This window comes from Typopeltis vanoorti, chromosome 8 (assembly GCF_054136105.1).
Source record: "Typopeltis vanoorti isolate ZY-2024b chromosome 8, IOZ_Tvanoo_1.0, whole genome shotgun sequence".
NCBI lineage: Eukaryota > Metazoa > Arthropoda > Arachnida > Uropygi > Thelyphonidae > Typopeltis > Typopeltis vanoorti.
In genome coordinates, this window is record NC_143556.1 from 27,135,449 (window position 1) to 27,158,901 (window position 23,453).

The following is a 23,453-nucleotide window of genomic DNA, read 5'->3' on the forward strand; positions in this document are numbered from 1 at the left end:
GGCTACTTGATTACTCAATTCACACTAATCAAACTCAATATTAACAAAACCATTTACTTCATTAACACACAACTATGTCATTAACTTTCCTTTTACAATATAGTAGGCACTCAAGATTCTTAGGACAATTAATTATTCACAAATTATCAACACTAGCTAGCTTACTTTTAACACTCTCTATCAAATTCTAAAGTCCTATTATAATTTCTCCCTAATCACTTTAACAGTTCCATATTATGACAATGGTACCTATCACAAACAACTTCTAGTTAACATAAGACAAAATTCACAATACCTTTCTTTAGCTTCACTTACGGGCCTTTACCTTCTACTGAACAAACTTGCTTGCATAACTTCTTGCAATTCAGGGCTATATAAATATCTGTGCCGTCGGCTGTACTATCCGAAACGTGGACATCGATATTTTCACAGCTTCCTATGACTTTATGGCATATTTTGCTTTCTACATAGGAATACGGGAATAGCTTTCCCGCTCACCCTCGATTCCTTGTTGTGGCATGAGGATATAAGCCATATCTCTCCACTCAGGAACACCGTGAAATCCACTAGAAAACCAAACTAAAACCACCGCGACTATCCAAACGTTTCTTCTCCTCTGGCAAAAGGCAAAAAGCCTCCTTGACTATCTAAAAGTCTTCTCTAAAAACCCAAAAGAGCCTACTCTCCCCTAAGGGGGGGGGGGTTTACCAACCCTTTTATAGCTGCTCCCCTAACGGCGCCCTTTCTTACTTCCTTTTCCCGCCTCCTACTTGTTTTCCATCTGTCTACCAATTGGGTAGCATTTTGCCACCATACGTCATTTTGATCGGCAACTTGCAACGAAGTTTCTATCCGGGTATAGGCCCTAAGTGATATTCCATTATTTCTCTTGTTAGCCTCTATCTTAACCCCTTTCAAATACCTTTCTCAGAATTCTACTTAATGCTTAATCTGTAGCCTCTCACATAGCGTATTCCATGACTCATTCTTTTCCACTTATGTACTTAACTCTTTCATTCTTAATCGCATTACTATATTAATTCTTAGTTAGCCACTTATTTAATACAAATTCCTTGTTTAGTCATAATACATCTTAATACATTCGTTTCCTTTGTTATCTTAACTAAACAATAGACCTTTACATTTTACTCAATTTATACTGGATGCAAGAAAATTTTATTAATTAAATTATTCCTTTTATGCTGGGGTTTTTATTTATGTTATTTATTTTTCATGTTACACCATGATAACTGAGGATATTATATTCTTAAGATATCAGGTGTAACAATGTGAAGTATTTCAACTTAAGTTGCCTCAGCATCTCATAATGCAGTCCATCTCCTTTCCTTTAATGGAAATGATCAATATCACACAATTTTCAATCTTTATTGAGATCAGTTTCTCTCATTAGTGAGAGCCAGACCTCTGGAGATGCTGAAAGCTAAATTAATGCAAAAATTATTGCAAAAATGCAAAAGTAGGTGCCCTCCCTCGATGAGTGTTTGGACTCCCTGAAGGTGTCAAATAATAATAATAACAATTATTATTATTTATTTACTTTAACTTAGAGAGCAAAAAGTTCTTATAAAATCAGTTAGGAAACACTGAGTTAGGATGTAATTCACCTTGATTATTAAGAGTTAACTGTTCAAGTTTATTAGATTTAAGAAATAAGAATATTTGGAAGATTTAGGTGGCAGCAAGTTTTTTGACTAAGTTAAAAAATAAATTCATTTGTTGTGAAATATTTCAACTTAAGTTGCCTCAGCATCTCATAATGCAGTCCAACTCCTTTCCTTTAATGGGAAGGATGAATATTCAGACAATTTTCAATCTTTATTGAGATCCGTCTCTCTCATCAGTGAGAGCAAGACCTCTGGAGATGCTGAAAGCTAAATTAATGCAAAAATCTTTTCCACATATAAGTAGCAATAAGATGTATTACCACATGTTTAAAATACTCTGGATGGGAGACTGTTGCAGTAAGTTATTTTTTCTTGGTTAGAAAGTTAATTATACTTGACCAAGATATTATATCCTTGTTTTAATCCTTTACCAAAGAGTGAACAAACAAAAGCTTGGAAGTGAAGTATCTTCACAATTAGGCTATACTTATATCCTACTCTCAGTAGCTCAATGAATCTAGCTCCTGCATTTAAGATTGCAAGAAAGGTTGAAATTAGTCTGAGTAGTGACCCATCCCATAATACTGGCAATACAGTTAGTCCTTGATTTATGACATATGCGACATATGACCACTTGTACTTAGAATACCTATCCCATAATACATTTACTGAGTACTGCTTCAATCCTGCAAGCCATGGGCATATTTCACAAGCATGAGCAAACAAACTTTTGTTTGTTTGCTCATGCTTGTATAAAGGATTAAAATATGGATATGGTTACTGGCCTCTTTGGCAGAGTGGATAGTGTGCCTGCTCATCAACCAATATGTCGGGGATTTGAATTCTCTCATGGGCATGAATATTTGTAAAAGCCTGATCTCGATGAACTCATATAGCTCCTTGAGTTTATAAGCCTTAGCTTTATGAAGGATGTTCAACACTGCATGAGGGAAGAAGCAATATCACTGTATTCCCAAGGTCAGGAGAAATCAGGTAGGAGTAAGATGGTATCATTAAGCATGAGCAGCAAATAAAAAAAATTTGTGGAGGGTATATGAGGAGAAAGGTAATCAGCTAACTTATGAAAAGTATGAGAATTGGGAAAGAAATGTGACCAGCATGGTAAAGAAGGCAAAATAAAATTAAATGAAGAAATTAGCCGAAACAGGCAAAAAGAAATCCCAAAGAGTTGTTTTGTTAGGTGGCAAGTAGGAGGAAGAATGATTACGAAAGGATAACTTTAACGACTGCGGATGGTAGAGAGGTAATGGAAGTGGATGAAATAGCTACTGAGTGATCATTTTGCAAAGCTATATCATCCAAGTGAAGATATCATTATGATAGAGGTTACAGGGACTGATGTGAGAATAGAATTTGAAGAATTGAAGGTACTTAGCATATTGCAAAACATGAATGCAAATACAGCTGTGAGATTGGATGGGATATTGGCTCATGTTTTACTAGAATGTGCAGGAGAATGTATAGTTGTTTGCTGATGATCCCAAGTTGGGTAGGGTAACAAATGGGAAAAACATAATGGATGTCAAATTAATGTGAAAAAGTGTAAAGTTATGCATTTTAGGATTCGAAGATTACAAGCAGTGTATCACATTAAGGGAATTGTGGGATAGTAGTAGATAAAGAGTTGATGTTTATAGGGTATACTGCTAAAGTAGGCATGATAGCTCACAGGATTAATTGGTTATTGAAGAACACCGTGACAGAGGCTCTACCAATCGACCAACCTTTGCGCCGGCAAAGGTTGGTCGATTGGTAGAGCCTCTGCTACTAATGGCTCAGTTAAGTAAGTTTGAGCGCGGTTAGTAGTTGGAAGGGGGCCAATCGTTCGATGTTGTTGGCACACTCTCCCTCGATGAGTCTTTGGACTCCCTGGAGGTGTCAAATAATAATAATAATAATAAACACACTAACAAGTAGAGATAAGGAAGTTGTCATTCTTCTTTATAAAACCTTGATAAAATCTTCTGGATTAGTGTGCACAGGTCTAGTTACCTGGGTTTCTTGGAAATGAGGAAGTAGTGAAGAGGATTCAGAGGCAAGTGACCAAGATGGTGAGTGGTCTGTGGATGCTCCCTATGAGGATAGATTGAGGATTTGTGGATTGCAAAAGTTGGATGATAGGCAAAAAAAAAAAAAAGGGGGGGGGGGTATGATAGAAACATTTAAGTTACTTAAAGGCTTTTATAGGGTTGATGGAGGAGAAATGTTACAGTCCTTGTCTAGAGTAGGCAGTTCAAGAGGTTATCCTTGGAAGTTGGGTAAGAGTGTGGTTAGCAATGGAGTGAGAACTAGATTTCTCACTTAGAGAGTGGTGAATGAATGGAATGGGTTGCCTGGGTCACCTGAGAGTATTATATCTGTTAATGGTTTCAAGGAGAGGTGCGATAGATTCTGTGTTGATAGTTTCCTGATGAGTCTTGGGACTCCACTGAGATGCCAGTGTAGCAATAATAATACAATTTCGTGTCAAGTGTTGGTGATACAAAGTGGTTCAGGGAATATAGATTGCAGAATGGTGAACAGGCATTAAAGAAGTGATATGATATGTTTCAATAATGAAATACCGTGAGTTGGCATATTGAAAAGAATTATAAAACAGAAGAAAAACTCATGTAAATAATTTTATTAGCATGGAATTTTTGCCTAAGTATCATAGGCATTGTCAGAATGAATAACGCATAAGGGTCCAGCAGTGCTCGGACAATATCATGGCAACTGGACATGCCATACTCAACTGTGTGGAAAATCTTGTGTCAAATGCTAAGGTTTTTCACCTACAAGAACTCCTATACTCAAGCTTTGCTTCATCGTGATGTAGAAACTTGACTGCAGTTTGCTCTGACATTCTTAGCTTGATGGAAGTGGATGATGCATGGCCATGGAAGATTTTGCAGAGTGATGAGGCACATTTTTATCTGGATGGTAGTGTTAACTCACACAATTGCCACATTTGGGCTGTGAATAACCTTCACGTGTTCCATCAGACCCCTTTACACTCAGCGAAAGTCACAGTGTGGTGTGGTGTGGTTTCACTTTTATTATTGGTCTGTACTTTTTGAAGAATTTCACCAGACAGGACTAGTAATTTGTACCGTCTCTGTTGTTAGGTATCGACAGATGCGGTGAAACTCTGTTGTTCTGCAACAACTGCAGAAGTGAACATGCCTTTACTCTACCATATTCGTGCAGGATTACTGGTACCAAGAATGTCATGAAAATACATCATAGAACAGAGAGTGATTAGTTGGGCATTTCCCACATAAGCATGGCCACATAGTTCACCTGATCTTAACCTCTGTGACTTTTGGTTGTGGGGATGTCTGAAACACATGGTATGAAGGACATGTCCTGATTTAGCCACCTCAAAAGACAGAATAATGCAACATGTGAGGCAAATGAATGCAGTTCTGTGGCATGCCATTGTAGAAAATGTCATTCACAGAATGCAGTTCCTAGAACATCCGAAAGGAGGACATATTGAAACACATCTGTAAGTTATACAAACATGAAAATTGATTTGCTGTCTCTCTTCTAGCCATCACTGTTTAATTAATCCCAAATCATGTGCTTATGTGCCAAATGTTCCCTGGTGGTGGTGGTGGCAGAATTTTGTACTATTTTTTATATACTGTAAATCAAAACCCAATGTTACAGAGGGTCCTTACACCAAATTTAGTTGAATTTCATCCAATATATTTTTTGCTGAAGGGCTCTGAACACCTCCTCTTTAAATATGGTCAGCCTGTACAATGCTTGGAAAGAAGTCAATGGACACCCCCATGGGCAAGGTGTATTGTGCTACATAATGAGTCAAGTGTTTGTAGCCAGTATAAATTGGAAGAATTTGATGCTCTCAAGTCAGTGCAACTGTGTCAAGGTGAAAGAGCTGTGAAAAGAGAACTGACAGAGTTTAAAAGAGGCATTGTGATAAGATGCCATGTTGCAGGCCTATCAGTTTGGCAAATTGTTGAAAAATGGGACCATTCCAGGTCAACAATCAGTGATACTATACTGAGATGGAAGTGCTGGGAGTCAACTGAAAATGCTGCCCGCAGTGGACAACCCACCACACTCACTGAACGTGAGCACAGAGTGGTATCAAGGATAATATATAAAAATCGCATTCATTGGTTGACATGTTTAATACAGAATTCTGGACATTGACTGGAACAGGAATCTGCCCCAAAACACTCAGAACTGAGGTTCACAACATGGGCTTCCTGGTAGGACTGTAATATGCAAGCCATACATTACTTGAACCAACATGCAGTGTTGTCTTCAGTGGTGTAAAGAGCATGTACAGTGTGTGGAAGCTTGGAAAGCTGTGTTATGGAGCGACAAATCATGCTACACCCTCTACCAAGCAGATAGACAGGTGTGGATGTGGCAGATGCCTGGTAAATGTCTCTTACCAGAGTGTGTAACTCTAATTATGATATTCGGAGGTGGTCGTGTGATGGTATTGTCCTGTTTCTCCCGATTTGGCCTCAGGCCTCTGTTTGTGATGCCACAAACACTGTCCAGTGGTATCTGAACATTCTGGACAATGTAATGCATACTACTTTGTGGCATTTCTACAGAACTGACCACTGTCTCTTTCAGCAAGACAATGCACTGTGTCATAAGGATGCTGCTCTAACTACATAGTTTGTGGACACAAACCCTGCTGTCCCTGTTTGTAGCCAACTTGTTTGTAAATGATATATCATGTGGATATCTTCATGACTGGAGATCTTCAGTTGTTTGCTGATGATGCAAAATTGGAGAGAATTATAAGTAGCACTGCTGATATTAATTCTCTTCAGGAAGATTTGAATAGACTTTTAACTTTGACAAAAGAGCAGGGGTTGCAGTATTAATATCAATAAGTGCAAGGTGTTGCATTTTGGAGTGCAGAAATATAAGGCTATGTACTATATCGATGGTGATACTGCAGCAAGTGGATGATATTCAAAATCTGGGAGTGATGGTTGACAGTAGACTGAAGTTTAGAGGGTATATTGCTAGTGTTGCAATATCTGTACATTGTAGTGCTGCTATGACAAGAAGTACTCTAACATGTAGGGATAAGGAAGTGGTTGTGTCACTGTATAAAGCACTGGTCAGACCACATGTGGACAACTGTGCTCAAATCTGGTCACCTGGTTTTTTGGTGTCATGTGGAAACATTGGAGAGGGTCCAGAAACAAGTGGCTAAGAGGAAAAGAGGTGATATGATTGAGACATTTAAGTTAGTGAGAGGATTTTATCAGTTTACTCCAGATGATGTTATAGAAAGAGTAGAAGACAAAAGGGGAAAAATAACTTCCAGAAGCCATTTCTGGAAGTTATGTAAGAGTGTGATGAAGAGGGATGTGAGGAGTAGATTGTTTACATGGAGATTTGTCAGTGAATGAAACACATTACAGAATGTGTTGTTAATGCAAGGGGGTGCTAAGGATTTTAAGAGACCTCCTACGATGAGTTTGCCAACTCCAATTAGGGTGCAATAATAATAACCAAGGTATATCACCTCCTGGCATCTCAGTTGCAGTGTACTACATGCTTTTTGCTATTTAACCAGAAAGACATTACAAGAATCTTAAATTTTCTGGCTAGATGGCATCATGAATAGTGTAAATGCTATTCAGCCAACTTAGCATTTACTGCAGAATTGGAGAGAATTATAAGTAGCACTTCTTCTTCCGCTATGCCTTATCCCGCGTTAAACGGGGCCGGCGTTCCCATCTTTAATCTTCTTCTTCCAGATTCTCCGGTCCAGGGCATCTTCCCGACTCCATCCTTTCTCCCTAAGATCCTCTGCCACCTTATCCCTCCATCTGAATTATAAGTAGCACTACTGATGTTAATTCCCTTCAGGAAGATTTGAATAGACTTTTGACTTGGACAAAAATAGCATTTAATGCAAAATTGGAGAGAATTATAAGCAGCTATGCTGCAGGTTCAAATACCATTATGGGCATGAATCTGGGTGAATATATTTAGGTGAGAAATGGGTTTCATTGCCTCATATGAGACAATGACTCTTGTTATTTGGAGGCCTGAAAAAAGTTCCTCATTTCATCTCCAGAGCAATCTTTATCTAATGCTCAGCTCACCATGGTATTAATGCTAATTTAACAGGTTTACAACCTTTCGTGGATAGGATTACCGTAAAATACTAAATACCAAAAAAACCTTTGGCTATTAACATGGGAGGAAATAAATGCAGTAGATATCTCAATAACCGACCTTGTTGCTCCAGGAAAGGGAAATGAATACCGGAAGACAAATAGTGTGATAGGAGAGAAAATGAAAAAAAAATATAAATGAGAAAATAATAGTTGATAGTGTAGAAGGTGTGAGTGACTGTGTAAGTTTAGGAGATGGTTTTGTTTGGGAGAGTGAATTTTGATTAAGAGTGACTGACCTGCAGAGGGAGATAGAGGAGCTGAAAGAGAAGGTGGAATGTCTTGGGAGAAGTGTGAAAGATGAGATTAGGAGAATGGAAGGGATAAATGCAAGGCAAATCAGAGTAGGGGAGAGAGAGAGTTTTGGGAATGATAAGAGAGAATGGAATTGGATGTGGAAATGGAGAGAATGAAAACAGTAGGAGAGAGAGAAGTATGGGAATGCTAGAAGAGGAGAGAATGGACACAGTAGGAGAGATGGAATGAGAGAGAGGTATGGGAGTACAAGAAGAGGAGAGAATGGAAACAGTAGGAGAGACTGAATGAGAGAGAGAGAGAGGTATGGGAGTGCTAGAAGAGGAGAGAATAGAAACAGTAGGAGAGACGGAATGAGAGAGGGTTATGGGAGTGCAAGAACAGGAGAAAATGGAAACAGTAGGAGAGAGGGAATGAGAGAGAGGTATGGGAATGAAAGGAGAAAATGGAAACAGTAGGAGAGAGGGAATGAGAGAGAGGTCTGGGAATGAAAGGAGAAAATGGAAACAATAGGAGAGAGGAAATGGTAAGAGGTATAATGTATGGGAACTCAATGATCCGTGGTGTTTAAGATAGGATGCATGAGAAGTGTTTGCCAGGAGGAACGACAGTGTGTGTGTGCCTTTGGCAGTTAAGAGAGATGAAAGGGTGGATGAGATGATTGTGATGGTGGGAACAAATGACTTGAGTGGTGGTGTAAATAGGGCAGCAATAGATAAGAGATTCTTGCTTGAGGTGGTATGAAAAAAAACACAGAGAGGAAAGATAGTGTGTGTGTGTGTGTGTGTGTGTGTGTGTGTGTGTGTGTGTGTGTGTGTGTGTGTGTGTGTGTGTGTGTGTTGGCTAGGTGTGATAATGACGAGCTGAGCAGAAGAGTGGCAATATTAAATGACATAATAGTTAGAATTTGTGACAAGAGAGGACTGAAATATGTGGATGCTTGGAGTGCATTTGAGGACAGAGAGGAATTGAATAGGAGAGACTGTTTACATTTGAATGAGGAAGGACGTAGGCATCTGGAGAGATTGTTGTTCTGAAAAAGTCAGTGTGTCCCATGCAGGATGGTAGCAGGGATGGCCTCTTGTGGGAATGGGTACTTGGGAGAAGGGGGACGACATCAGATAACACCGAGTCCAGTGGAGTCTCGAGGGGATAATGCTGGGCATAGAAACAACAGCATTTATATGCTTTATACTAATGCCAGGAGTATCCGGAATAAAGGAGAATAATTGGTGGCGCAGATAGCATCAGTCTGGCCAAACATTATTGGGATCACTGAGACGTGGTTGACAGAAGAGGATATAATGACAGGAATAGAAGTCGCTGGGTACAGCATTTTTTGGCAGGATAGGAAGGGAAAGCGTGGTGGTGAGTACTGCTTATGATAAGTGACGACCTATGTCCTCTAAGAGTGGAGACTTTGGAAGGCAGTGGCACTAATGATTTTGCATATGGTATGAGGTAGAGGTGGGCAAGACAGGATATTTAGTGGGGTGTTGCTACAGACCAAGGAGCACACAGGGTGGGGACCAGGAAATGTTTAGATAGTTGAGTTTGGCAAGTGCAAGAAGAATAATTGTTATGGGAGATTTTAACTACAGTAGTATAAACTGGGGAGAGGAAGATGCATATAGTAATAAGGAATGAAATTTCTAGAATTCTTGAGGGACAAATGTCTTAGGCAATATGTAACAGTTGTAACAAGAGGTTCAAGAGTTTTGGATTTGGTTATAGCATCAGAAGAGTTGTATAACAACTGAGATGACATCTCTCCTACCAGTTGGAGAGAGTGACCATATGGTTTTGACTTGGAAAATGAATAGACATACAGGAGTATCAAAGAGATGGGAACGTATGTGGAATTATAAAGCAGGTGATTATAATAGTCTTAGACGTCAACTTGGGGAAGTTTCATGGAGAGAGGAATTGGAAGGCCGGGATATCATTAGTGCGTGGGAAATTATGAAAGAATATTTGTTAGTAGCAATGGTAAGTTGTATACCAGGAGTGAACAAGAGGACACAATTTGGAGTAAAGTGGATGACAAACAATATTAAACAGGAATTGCGTGCAAAAAAGAGGCTATGGAAGAGATTAAGGAGACATGTGAAGAGAAGATGCATGAAGAGTATAAAAAAAAGGTCAGAACAGTGACTAGTATCGTAAGGAAGACAAAACTGGAATATGAGAGGAGATTGGCCCTAAGATCCAAAGAAAATCCTAGGGAATTTTTTTAGATATGTGGCCAGCAGGAGGAGAAATGACTGTGGAAGAATGATATTGTGGGATAAAAATGGGAATAGAGTGACTGATGCAGAGGACATAGTGGACTTGTTTCAATGAACACTTTATTGGAGCATTTCATCCTGGAGGAGTTAGTTTTAATGCTAGAGGGATAAGGCAGGTTCGAGGTACAGGAGGAGAGTGTTTCAAATACTGAGTACTGTGGATGTCAGTAAAGCTGTAGGACTGGATGGTATTTCACCACGAGTTTCAAGAGAATGTGCTAGAGAACTGATAGTGCCTTTCACCTGGCTTTTCAATGAAAGTCTGGCTGCGGGAAAGGTGCCCATGGAATGGAAAGAAGATAAGACAGTGCCATTGCATAAGGGTGATAGCAGACTGGAAGTGTCTAATTATAGGCCAGTTTGTGTATCATCAGTAGTTAGTAAGATCTTGGAAAAAGTAGTGAGGGACCGTATACAGCATTGGCCAGATGAGGGTAATGTTATCTGTGAGAGTCAACAAGGATTTGTGAAGGTGTGCTCTTGTTTTAGCAATATGCTAGTCTTTTATGATAAAGTTACAAGAGCATTAGATGAGGGGAAAGACATATACTGCTATTTTCTTAGACTTAGCAAAGGCATCTGACAGGGTGCCACATGATAAGCTGATATTCAAGTTGCAGCACATGGGTCTGGATGTCAGATTGGTCAACTGGATTCAGGATTGGCTGTCCGATAGGTATCAGAGAGTTGTGTATGGTGGAGCAATTTCAAGGAAGCAGAAGGTTACAAGTGGGGTCCCATAGGGCTCAGTACTGGAACCTATATTGCTTAACCTTTATATCAATGACATTGTCAGTGGATTGCAAGGAGATATTCAGTTATTTGCGGATGATGTGAAGTTGAAAGATTATTAGTAATAGCGCAGATGTCTAGTCCTGCAAGAGGATTTGAATAAGCTAGATAGATGGGCAAATGAATGGGGATGTTGGTTTAATGCAGCAAAATGTAAGGTTTTGAGGTTTGGGAAACATCGATGGGACACTGCATACTGTATGGGAGGAGTTATACTGGAGGAAGTAGGGGAGACAAGAGTCTGGGGTTGATGATTGATAGAAACCTGAAATTTAGGGTACATATTGGAAAGGTGGTGAAGGTAACACAGAGGATTGCTGCAATAATAAGAAGGACGCTGACCTGCAGAGATAAAATAGTTATCATTACGTTGTATAAGACCCTGATCAGACCACACTTAGACTATTGTTCTCAGATTTGGTCCCCAGGATTTGAAGGGGATAAATTAATTGTGGAAAAGGGTACAAAAGCAGATAACAAAGATGGTTTCAGGACTGTACAATGATAATTATGAGGATCGGCTGAGGGAATGTGGACTGCAGAGTTTTGGTGGATAGAAGAAGGAGAGGTGATAAGATTGAGACTTTTAAACTGTTGAGAGCTGATTACAGGGTTGACACTGGGGAGTTCTTTCGCTTGGTTGAACAGCAGGAAAGAGTGATGACAAGAGGCAATACCTGTCCCTGGAAGTTACGAAAGGAATCTGTGAGCAAGAGGGTGAGGAGTGGTTTCTTTGCATGGAGGGTGGTTGAACCATGGAATGCATTATCTGATGGAGTGGTGAGAGCGAGAACAGTCATTGAGTTTAAGGAGTGGTATGATAGACTTTGTGTTTCTTAGGAAGGACCTCCCATGATGAGTCTTTTGACTACATGGAGGCCTGAATAATAATAATAACCTCATGCTCCAGAAATATATCATTTGTGCACTTCTTTATGATCAGATGACTTCTATCGTAGATGAAGGAATACATATATATTCAAGACAATTCCAAAAAGAGAGGCAAAAATCTTCCATCAAGCTACCAACCCAACCTCACTGAAATCTTTTTCTAAAATGATGGAGAATGGTATTCACAATCAACTTCTTCACCATAACAGCAGTCACTATTGCTAGCTATAGTGACTGCTGTTATGGATACTGCCATTCTAGATTCATGACAGATCTCATAGCATATATTACTGGCCTCTGGACATGTAACATGGAAGTTTCGGAGAAACCTATACTGTATTGTTATTCCTGAGATTTCTAGATCATTTCATAATGTCCAGCACTGAGTTCTTCTCAGCAAATTGCATCATTTAGTCTGTCTTTTACTGCCTGTAGTTTGAAAGCCGGTTTCCTTTATGGCTGCACAGCATATGGCTTACTCTTTTCTGACTTTCCCACCAACATAGGAGTGCACAGGCCTATTTCATATCTTATCCTCCTCTTTCTCTTTTATATATATATATATATACAGGGTGTTCGGGATAAATTTGACAGTTTCGTAAGGAAAAAGAAAATCTTCTTTGTATCTATTAAATTTAATGAATTGACAAAAAAACATTACAGGCAGAGTTAATTACAATACTATCAACAAGATTTACTCAAAATAACCACCATTAGCATCGATCACAGCTTCAATTCTGCTTCGGAACCTCGAACAAGCTGATGCTACAGTCTCCCTGGGAAGGGCCGCAAAAACTGTTTTAATTTTATCCATTAACTGGGCTTTTGTATTACTGGAAGTGTTAATTTTGTATTAATTACAATACTATCAACAAGATTTACTCAAAATAACCACCATTAGCATCGATCACAGCTTCAATTCTGCTTCGGAACCTCGAACAAGCTGATGCTACAGTCTCCCTGGGAAGGGCCGCAAAAACTGTTTTAATTTTATCCATTAACTGGGCTTTTATATTACTGGAAGTGCGATTGGTGTCTTTTTCAACTGCGCCCCATACAAAATAATCCATGGGGTTAAGGTCTGGGGAGTTTGGAGGCCAAACATTTGGACTGGTGAAGTCGTAGAAATTTTCAGACAACCATTTTTGACTTTTCCCAGAGGTGTGGCAAGGGGCCGAATCCTGCTGCCATACATACGGCCTACCATTGGCTACCCTTGTTATCCAGGGCTTGACTACAGTTAGCAACTCCACGAACAAAGCCCGAATTCCAATGCCAGGGTTCTTCAACACCTGTTCCTGCAGATTTGCGAGGAATTCTGCTGTACGAACGCAATCAGATCGTCTGCTAGGGATCGTTCTTCTTGCTACATCCTCGTAGTCACCATTGCAAGTCTCTAGTTCATGCCTGATTGTTTTTACTGTATTCAGGGAGCATTGGGCAGCAGTCGTAATATCCTTATTTTGATGGCGGGCACGAATCATCATGATACAAGTTATTCTCTTCCATGATTCAGGTGGGTTCCAGCTATCCATCCTTTCTGACATCTTGTATATGAATGAAGAAGGGTCCAAACTTTTAAATGAAGAGAAGTGTGTGTTAATACATGTAACTTACGGAAAAATATAATTAATTATAAATATGTCAAATTTATCCCGAACACCCTGTATATATATATATAATATATATATATAAGCAAAACGGCCTTCAGACAACATCTCTCATTCTGAAAGATCAGCAATTAAAAAATTAAGAAATAATAATGACATTATTATTCTCCCTGCAGACAAAGGGAATGCCACTGTCATTTTAGACAAATCTGATTACCATAACAAAATTTGGAACTACTAAACAGTGACACTCACTCTGAATTAAATAGTGACCCTACAATAGAACTGCATAATAGGACCAACAATTTACTGAAAACCACCTCCGAGTTACCAAGAAACATCTGTCTTTCCCTCAGGCCACTTCATCCACTAATCCCACTAATTATATGGACTCCCAAAGATCCATAAATTAAACTCTCCGCTCAGACCAATCGTTGAAGGCATACACTCCCCTACTTACAACCTATCTAAGTACCTCACATCCTTTTTAAAAAGCCTATCTGGAACTTCCTCATCTCATATAAAAAATTAGGCTGATTAGTAGATGCAATGCCTAAATGTATTCCAAAGGTGAGAAGGTTAAATAAGGTGGGTGTGAGATGGATGAATAAAGAGATTAAGCAGGCGATACAGAGAAAAAGGGCATTGTGAAGGCAGCATAAGAGAAGTGGAAATAACCAAATCCATGAGGTCTACAAAGACCAAGCAAGGAGGGTGACTTGGTTGGTGAGGGTAGCTAAAGAGAGGCATGAACAGCAGTTGGCTAATGAAGCCAAAAAGAATCCTAAGGAGTTCTTTCGATATGTAGCCAGCAAAAAAAAGAATAATTATGGAAGGATGACATTGATTCAAGAAAATGGTATAAAGACAGCTGATGCAGAATGTGTGGTGGAGATACTTAATGAACAGTTCATAAAGATCTCTTAATCTTGTGAATGTGACTTCATGGAAGGATTGAGAGCAGTTGATGATGGGAAGGAGAGACTGACTGTAGGTGAGCAAGAGATGTATGTGGAGTTGAGTAAACTAGATGTTAATAAGGCTGTGGGACTTGATAATATATCACCGCGTATTCTGAAGGAACGTGTCAGGGAGTTCACATCTGCCTTGACATTCTAGCACTTGGTCAAGTTCCTTAGGAGTGGAAAGAGTGCAAGATTGTGCCACTTCATAAAGGATGTGATCAAACTCAAGCATCAAACTATAGGTCTATCTGTGTGTCAGGTGTTGTGGTTAAGTTGTTGGAAAAGCTTGTGAGAAACTAGGATCCAGACTTGGGTTGATAACAATGGTATTATCTTTGATGGACAGCATGGATTTGATAAAAGGAAGTCATGTTTTAGTAATCTACTTACTTATTACAATAAAATGACTGCTTCCTTGAACAGAGGAAAAGGATACACAGTAATATACTTGGATTTCGCAAAGGCTTTTGATAGAGTACCTCATGATAGGTTAACAGTCAAACTAGAGCAGATGTGGTTGGATATTAGATTGGTGCATTGGATTGGAGACTGGCTATCTGATAGGTATCAACAAGTTGTGTATGGGGGAGCGATATCCAGGAAAAGGAAAGTCACTAGCCGTGTGCCTCAGGGGTCTGTTTTAGGTCCATTACTGTTTAACTTGTATATTAATGATATTGGCGAAGATTTGGATGGAGATATTCAGTTGTTTGCAGATGATGCAAAGTTGGGACGAACCATGAAGTGTAGTGAAGATGATGTGGCCTTACAGGAAGACTTGAATAGATTGAGCGATTGGGCATGGAAATGGGGATGTGAATTCAATGTTGCAAAATGTAAGGTTTTAAAATTTGGAAAACAAAGATTGGATGCAGAATTTACAGTTGGTGAGAATATATTGTTGGAAGTAGAGAAAATAAGAGGTCTGGGGGTGATAGTGGATAAGGATCTAAAATTTAGGGGACACATTTTGTGTTGTCTTCACAATTTTGTGAAGACAACACAGAGGCTTCTGGGAATGATGCGGAGGACACTGACATACCTCATAACTTCGCGACCATATGCCTAGGTTCGATTTCTGTCGGAGACGTGAGGAGCTGAAGGATCTTCCTCAGCCATAGCCAAGTAAGCCAGTCTTGGGCACAGGCAGTAGGGTTTATTCCGCCAGTTTATCTGTGTTTTTTATCCCGCAAGCAGGCAAACCGGCCCCATGAACACACAGAGATACGGCCAAGAATACCTTGAGGCATAGGAGTGACCATTCTATCCTCGTATTTCAGTTACGAAATCCAAGCATGCTTGGAAGGTTGTGGGCCTTAAAGGCCTGTTAAAGCCATTGGGATAGATTAAGACTAAATGGTGATCACTTGCAATTTCAAATCCTTTGTACACTCTAGTGTCCTGCACCAGAGAGAAAACATCACTATCAACAATAATATAGTCAATGAGACTTTTCTTATTCCTTGCCTCTTCTCTCCATGTGAATTTGTGCACATTTTTATGTTGGAACATGGTGTTAGTAATAACCAGTGCCCTGAGCAGAAATTCAACAAGTATTTGCCATTATTATTAGCTTTGCTCTTTTCTCCAAATTTTCCCAAAATATTTTTGTATGTCTCACAATCATTTTCTACTGTGCTATTTAGATCTCCAATAAGGACCAACTTTTCGTTTTTCATTGTGTCAGTCACTTTTTCTAAAGCCACAAAAAATTCCTCCACTTCTACCTTAGGAGAACCTTCTGTGGGACCATAGACACAAATAAGTCTCATTGTCCGGTTCCCCATTCTCATATTTGCTCACATGACTCTACTTGAAATTGCCTGCCATTCAAGAAGATTAGCCTCGTATTTTGTGTTGAATACTATGGCTACTCCTTCTTTTCCTTGATTGTCATTGCCTGAATATAACATTTTGTATTTATTGCTCAGAAAGAGCTCATCAGTTTTGGTCTTTTTTGTTTCAGTCACCCCTATTTTGTTGATCTGGTACTTATCTATTTCCTCAGCTAGCTCCATTTCTTTGCCATTCAGGCTTCTTATGTTGATAGTACCGATCTTCAATTCTGGTGATATTGAGTTGGGGTGTGTTTTAGGATTTGTTCCTAAAACCTTATATATACATATATAAGGTTTTTCCCCAGTCAAAAATACCAGATGGGTACCTGGTAATTTACCTTTCTATGTCAAAGAAAGATAAACCACCATCCTTATTCATAATGAAATAATCTGTAGATGAGGATATGCACATAACGAGCTGCAGAGAATTTAATAGGTTAATTTGGATAGTCAGTTTTCAGTTAATCACTGTATGTCATAGCAGATGGCTCTTTGGACTTTTCTACCAATGCAGGAGAATCCGAAGGGCTCTATTCCATTATTTATCCTCTTTATATTTATTATTTATATCTGTAATAAATAAGTGACTTTCCTAATAAAATAAAATATAGCATGGTGGAGGGGGGATAGTGAAGAAAGAAATATGCATGATGTCTAAGAAACTAAACTACCAACATTTTCCATAGTAAAATTGATCCAAGGATGAGATTATGAATTTCATAAAGAACTCGAGGGAAATGATTGGTTTCTTTAAGAAAGTTCTGAAGATTCCATTGGCTGAAAATCTTTGGTTTTTACTCCAATACGTTCCTGATATATTAAAGAGCTTCAGCCTTATGAAGTGCTCTGTTTACTTCAGTTGGAAGAATAAAATTTATAAGCAAATGAAAAAGATATAGCCATCTTTCACCAACTTAACTTCCTTCTGGGTATATACACTATGCGGACAATATTCTTGTAATTTTGATCCACTAACTCTAATTAGCTCTGTCACTTACAAGCTGACTTTCATTGGTAGATAAATTCATCTTAACTCAGCCCATTTCCATCTCAAAAAAATGTGCACTACTAAGGCCTTACTATACACAGTTCACATTATTTATTCTTCAGCTTCTACATAACAACAAGAATTTGGCACCATTAAATCTGTAATGCAAATAAATAGGTAGGAAAGCACATATTATACATATTCTTACACTCTTACTTCCCAGAACTCCACATCTGAATGTGAATGTAGGATTCTTATCCCTTACATTCCTATTGCTAGCATCCTGAAGTAGTATCAACTTATTTCTATATATTTTTTCCCCTAACAATACACTGTCAAATTTCTTACTTACTACCAAAGATAAACTCTCACCATTGATTCTACTTGACATTTGCCAAATCCTGTACAATCTTTATCTTTCATATTTTGGAACAATTCCTGTTCAAGAGAAAGAAGACACATAAAGAACATAAATACTATATCTACTACCAGAAGTCTCATTAATCTGGTCTTGCTAGCATGGAGTTGATATAGAATACAGAATCTTTTAATGCGATGCAAGTTTGATTCACACAGGATATTTTAATATAAACAACTGTTTAAAGAAAGCTCTGAGGCTTTACTGCAGGTACCAAAATTAAATCAGAATAATTGTATCTTATTAGAAAAAAAATTTAGAGATTTAAATTATTAGTAACTGTAAATATATATATACATATATTTTAAATGGCATTATATCATTGTTCTTGTTTAAACTAGTCTGATGTCATCCTCCTAAATAACAGCATTTAATATCAACAAAAACTGTTGTATACTCAGCCTATCAATTATTGCCTATTTGTGTCCATATTCACTGAACAAGCGGGGGAACAAAATCATCTCACTTAATATCACAGAAGCAACAAAACATTCTTCCCATTTGAGATTGAGGCATACGAATGGCAGTACATATTTAATACCAACAGCTTGAACAGGCATATGAAAAAAACATATATGGAGAAGATGTTGTCACTAATTTCATTTATTAACTGAAAGCAGTGTGAAATAAGTACTAGTGGTATAATATTTCTCTCTTGGCATACAAGTTAAGATTTCAAAATATTTCCAAAATCACTTTACCTTTATGTTCATCTTCAATATTCAGGGGTACTTTAACTAAATATAAATGATAACCTTCTCCAAGGTTATTTTTTAAAAAGAGAGATGTTCCACAACAGCGGAGTTGACCATTGGCGATTATAGCAATGCGGTCACCCAAAATGTCAGCTTCGTCCATATGATGAGTGGAGAGCAGAATTGTTCGACCTACAAATTAGAAATTATAATGCAAGTTTACAGATGGTGATATAAAAAAATAACTGCTGAATAAACAGGAGATGTGATGAAAAAGTAAAGAGGAAACAAACATAACGAAAGACTTGGAAGTTGTTATTATTCATTATAGTGCTTCACAATATAATCAACATTAGAAGAATAAAATACACATCAGAAGAATAAAACATAATTTATTGAGTTTTATTCTTTTGATATTTGGATAATTGGATTTCATATCAGCATTTCCAGACCGCAAACTATAAATGGTAAGATAGATAGATGCTTTGGATTTCAGAAATAAGCATCTGAGGGAGCTGCTAGTGGTAGGAATGAATGAACTGGTTGTGCATTAGTGAGAATGTGAGAATAGATATTAAGAGATTATTGAGGAGAGTGAAGAGAGAGTAGTTAGTTTGTTGCCTAGTTATGACAATCATGAGTTGAGATAGAGAATGACCATCGTTAATGGTACATTTGGAAGTTTTTTTCCCACTTGGTTATATTATAAATTAAAGATGCCAAGAAATTATACATTTGGTTTAATCCTTTATCCAAGTGTAAGCAAACTAATTTTGCACCTGAAGCATTTTCAGGACCGGGGTGACTCGAATATAGAAGTTAATAACTTCACATCACTTGCCTTAGTAACCCATAATGCAAAGCACATATCCTTGCAGACATGTATAATGTTATGCATTATGGGAAGGATCACTACCCAGACTGGGTTTGACCCTTACTGAGGTCTCATCAGTGGGAACCAGAGGTGATGCCAAGGTTGAAGTAATGCAGAAGTCATATTTTCATATACGAGTAGCCAAAAGGTGTCACACCTTATTATTAAAATACTCTGGATTAGAGATAGCTAGAAGTTTTTCCACTTGGTCATCTTTAATTTATATGAATGGTACACTATCAGAGCTAAGTGAGGAAAAAAGGATGCAGTTTGTCAATGTGTAGAATGCATGGGGGGGGGGAAAGGAAATGAATAAAAGAAATGCAATGCATTTGGTATGAATCAACCAAAGAGGCTGTTGTTAAAATGTAATGAATGATGTAAACAAGGGATAAGAGGAAGTCATAGGTGATGTGAACAAACTGGAAAGTGGATCAGATGAGGTGGAAGTGTTTCTGAAAGGAGATGACAGCAGCATGAGAGTGAGAATTGAGAACAGGAATACAAGCAGGAGACAGAAATGGAGAGAGTTAGGGTAGTCAGAGAGAAACATTATAAGACGAGTGCATTCTGGAAGCAATAATGAATGCTTGTACAGAGAGGATCTGCATAGCAATGGGATGGCCTGGAATGCATGGAGAGCAGATAAATCTGTAGAGATATATGAGACAAAGAGTTAATTACGTGGGCAGCAGGAAAAAATCTTTAGCCTACCCACAGTGCAAATGTACTATAGGTTTACAAATAAACCTTTAGTGGGTGGGTGCCATTCCAAAAGACTCAACACTCAATGCCTTGTTTGATCTTTTCCAGAAAAAAGATCAGAAAAATTTTGATCAAACTGGATACCAAAAAAGTCTCCTGGCCCTGATGGCATTCCTTCGATTGTTCTAAAGGTTAGTGCTGCAGAGTTAACATCCACTATATGTTGTCTATTTACACTCTCATACCAGTGGAGCATGAGCATGTTGCCTATTTACACTCTAATGCTCCACTGGTATCTGTCCTACAGTCTGAAAATTAGGCCACAGGTATCCTATTCCTAAGAAGGGTGACAAATCTTTACCTTCAAACTACTGTCCAATTTTCCTCACTTCAGTTCTTTCTAAAGTCGTGGAAAGAACCATAGAACCATCACTCCTAATTAACAGGGAATCTATTCACCTATGACACCTATCTCTGGACAAACAAAATGGAAAAATTTGGCCAATCTCAACTGGTTGTCCTTGATAATACCAAGGCTTTTAACCTGATTTGGTACAAGTCCCCTGGCTTCTGGAATTGGATTGCCAGCTTTCTGAATGGATGCTCAAATTCAAGTGATGGTTGATAGCTCATCTACTAACTATGCAACTAATGCTGGAGTCCCACAAGGCTCTGTTCTGTTGCTCACCCTTTTCCTTCTAAATATAAATTATCTACTCCAGTTGACAGCCAAATCCAGTACACAATTTTGCTGATGAAAGGCAACGCATTCACCAGTAGGAATTTGCTAACATTGTCAATGCTAGCAAACTGCAGATCTACATTATTTCTCCACAAAAAAAAATCTTTTTTTTTTCTAGTCTTACCTCTGACAACAACCAAATCTCTATTCAAGATGAGATTTACCATTATGGGATAATGCTGATATCAAATCTCAATTAGCACAAGAACATTCTAAATATTGCATCATCTGCATCCAAAAATTAGGCTTTCTCTATCACTTAAGGTGTTACTGCCATAGAGCTCCTAATCTGATACACATCACAAATCCATCCACCCATTAAATATTGCTGTCACTTGTAGGGTGGTGCCCACAATACCCCTACCACCTAAAAATATTGAATTCTATACAGAAAGGGGCAGCAGCTGGATTGCTCTCTCACTAATACATTAAACTCACTCACTTTCACACAAGTATTCAATTTCTGCTGCTTGCTTCTTATACAAATATTTTTACAGGAGCAATTAATCAGAATTGGCATCAATAATTCCCCCACTCTCTGTCTAACCTCTCTGAATGTGCAGAGGGAAATCAACACATTCCAGTTTAACTACAAGCCCACAGAACCAATTTCTCCTTCTCTTTGTTTCCACTGCTGCCCTCTGGAACAGTTTCCCACAACCTGTTTACTAAAGAGTAGAATTCACAGCTCTTCAAGTCTAATTCAAACAAGTTCCTTCTTGCCCATCCTTGATACTAGTACTAGTGTATTATAGGCTGACCAACTTCTCAGGGATGGACTCAATAAAAAAGATACGAATCATTTAATGACAGTAAACTTGACAGAGAGTGGGAGAATTACTGATGCCAATTCTGATGAACTGCTCATATTGGTGTAGATTAGTAGTGGTGTTTCGGTGTAGTTGGCGGAGACAGAGAATTGTTGAGTGGGCACTCTCCATTGATGAGTCTTTAGACTCCTTGGAGGTATCACAAAATAATGATAATAATAAAAAAAAAACTTAATAACCAGGTTTTCTTAATGTGTTTTGCCTTAATATTCTTATTCTTGACACCACTTCCATGGAGTCATAACTCATTGTGGACTGATATGTTTCATAACATATTTCACCATAATACAGTAAAAGGGTGGTCTGAAAAGTTCTCGGCCTCGAACATAGATGACACTATCGGCAAGAGATTTTTTTTCTAAGTTGGAACATCAGTCATAAGCATCCATATGAAATTGCAAGTCATTCTATCAAGTAGTTTGTTTTATACAGCTTTCTGAAGCAAAAGTGTTTGTCTGGATCCCTTCAAAAGTATCGTACAGTTATAAAATTCTCGGCAACCCATTTCTTAATTCGACAATTAAGAAATGGGCTGCCAAGTTTAAACATAGCCATACCAGCCATGAAGATGATCCACGTGAAGTCCAAAGATGATGTCCAAAAAGTGTAATAACTAGAAATCATTGATCAAGGGCACGATATGGTATTGAATGACCGGCAAGTCAAAGTGCGTGAAATTGCTGAGACTATAGGCATTTCGAAAGAACGTGTAGGATATATTTTGCATGAAGAATTGCATATGAAAAAGCTTTGCGCAAGATGGGTGCCATGCTTGCTCACAGCAGATCAAAAACACACTCGCATGAAAATCACTGAACAGTGCTTGGAGCATTTTAACAAGAATAAAACTGAATTTGTGCATAAATTTATTACTACAGATAAGACTTGGATTCATCAGTACACATCAGAATCCAAACAGGAGACAAAACAGTGGACAAAAGCCAGTTGTTCAGTGCCAAAGAAGACAAAGTCAGTTCCATCAGCAGGTAAGGTCATGGCATTAGTGTTTTGGGATGCTAAAGGCATTTTGTTTATTAATTATCTTGAAAAGAGTAAAACAATAACCGGGGAATATTATTATTCCAATCTTTTAACCAGACCAGATGTAAAAATTCATGAGAAAAGACCCCGTTTGCAGAAGTAAAAATCGTCTTTCATCAGGACGATTCACCTGCCCACAAAGGTGTTTTGGCAATGGGAAAATTAAGGGATCTGCACTATAAATTGTTGGAACATCCACCCTATTCTATTTCTTCCCAAAACTAAAACTCTTCCTTGCTGGTCAGCATTTTTCTTCGAATCAAGAGGAGATTGCAGCTGTAGAGGAGTAATTTGCAGATCTTACTGAGAACAACTACAGGGATGGGATAATGGCAGTGGAGCATCACTGGAATAAATGTATTAGTCTTAAGGGAGATTATGTTTATTATGATAAATTTGTTTTTTCATTGTTAGGACGAGAACATTTCAGACTACCCTCATATATGGAATTCAAAATTTCATTAACTAAATCACTGCAATATAAGGGAAAGTAGTCATAATTACACACACACACACACAAATTTTATATATGTATGTGTGTGTGCATATACAATTTTATGTGTGTGTGTCCACGTGTTCGTGTGTGTAATTTTTTTTTTATTATCCACACACACGAGAGGCAGAGAGGCCTATAGCAAATAAATGCCATATGTGGGAAGGAATCTGGAGCAGAGTAGTCTGTTGATATTCTTCTTCAACTGTTGG

The 23,453-nt window shown here is 38.3% G+C and overlaps 1 protein-coding gene across 2 annotated transcripts in view; it reads right to left on the reverse strand.

Moving 5' to 3' along the window:
* Positions 1-23,453, reverse strand: part of LOC150103869 (ATP-binding cassette sub-family A member 2-like) — a 975,482-nt gene that overhangs the window by 465,171 nt on the left and 486,858 nt on the right. For both annotated transcript variants that reach the window (XM_090397162.1, XM_090397161.1), the window contains exon 25: positions 18,563-18,748. In XM_090397162.1, coding sequence (XP_090253288.1) covers positions 18,563-18,748 — 186 coding nt within the window. The remainder of the gene's footprint in view (positions 1-18,562; positions 18,749-23,453) is intronic.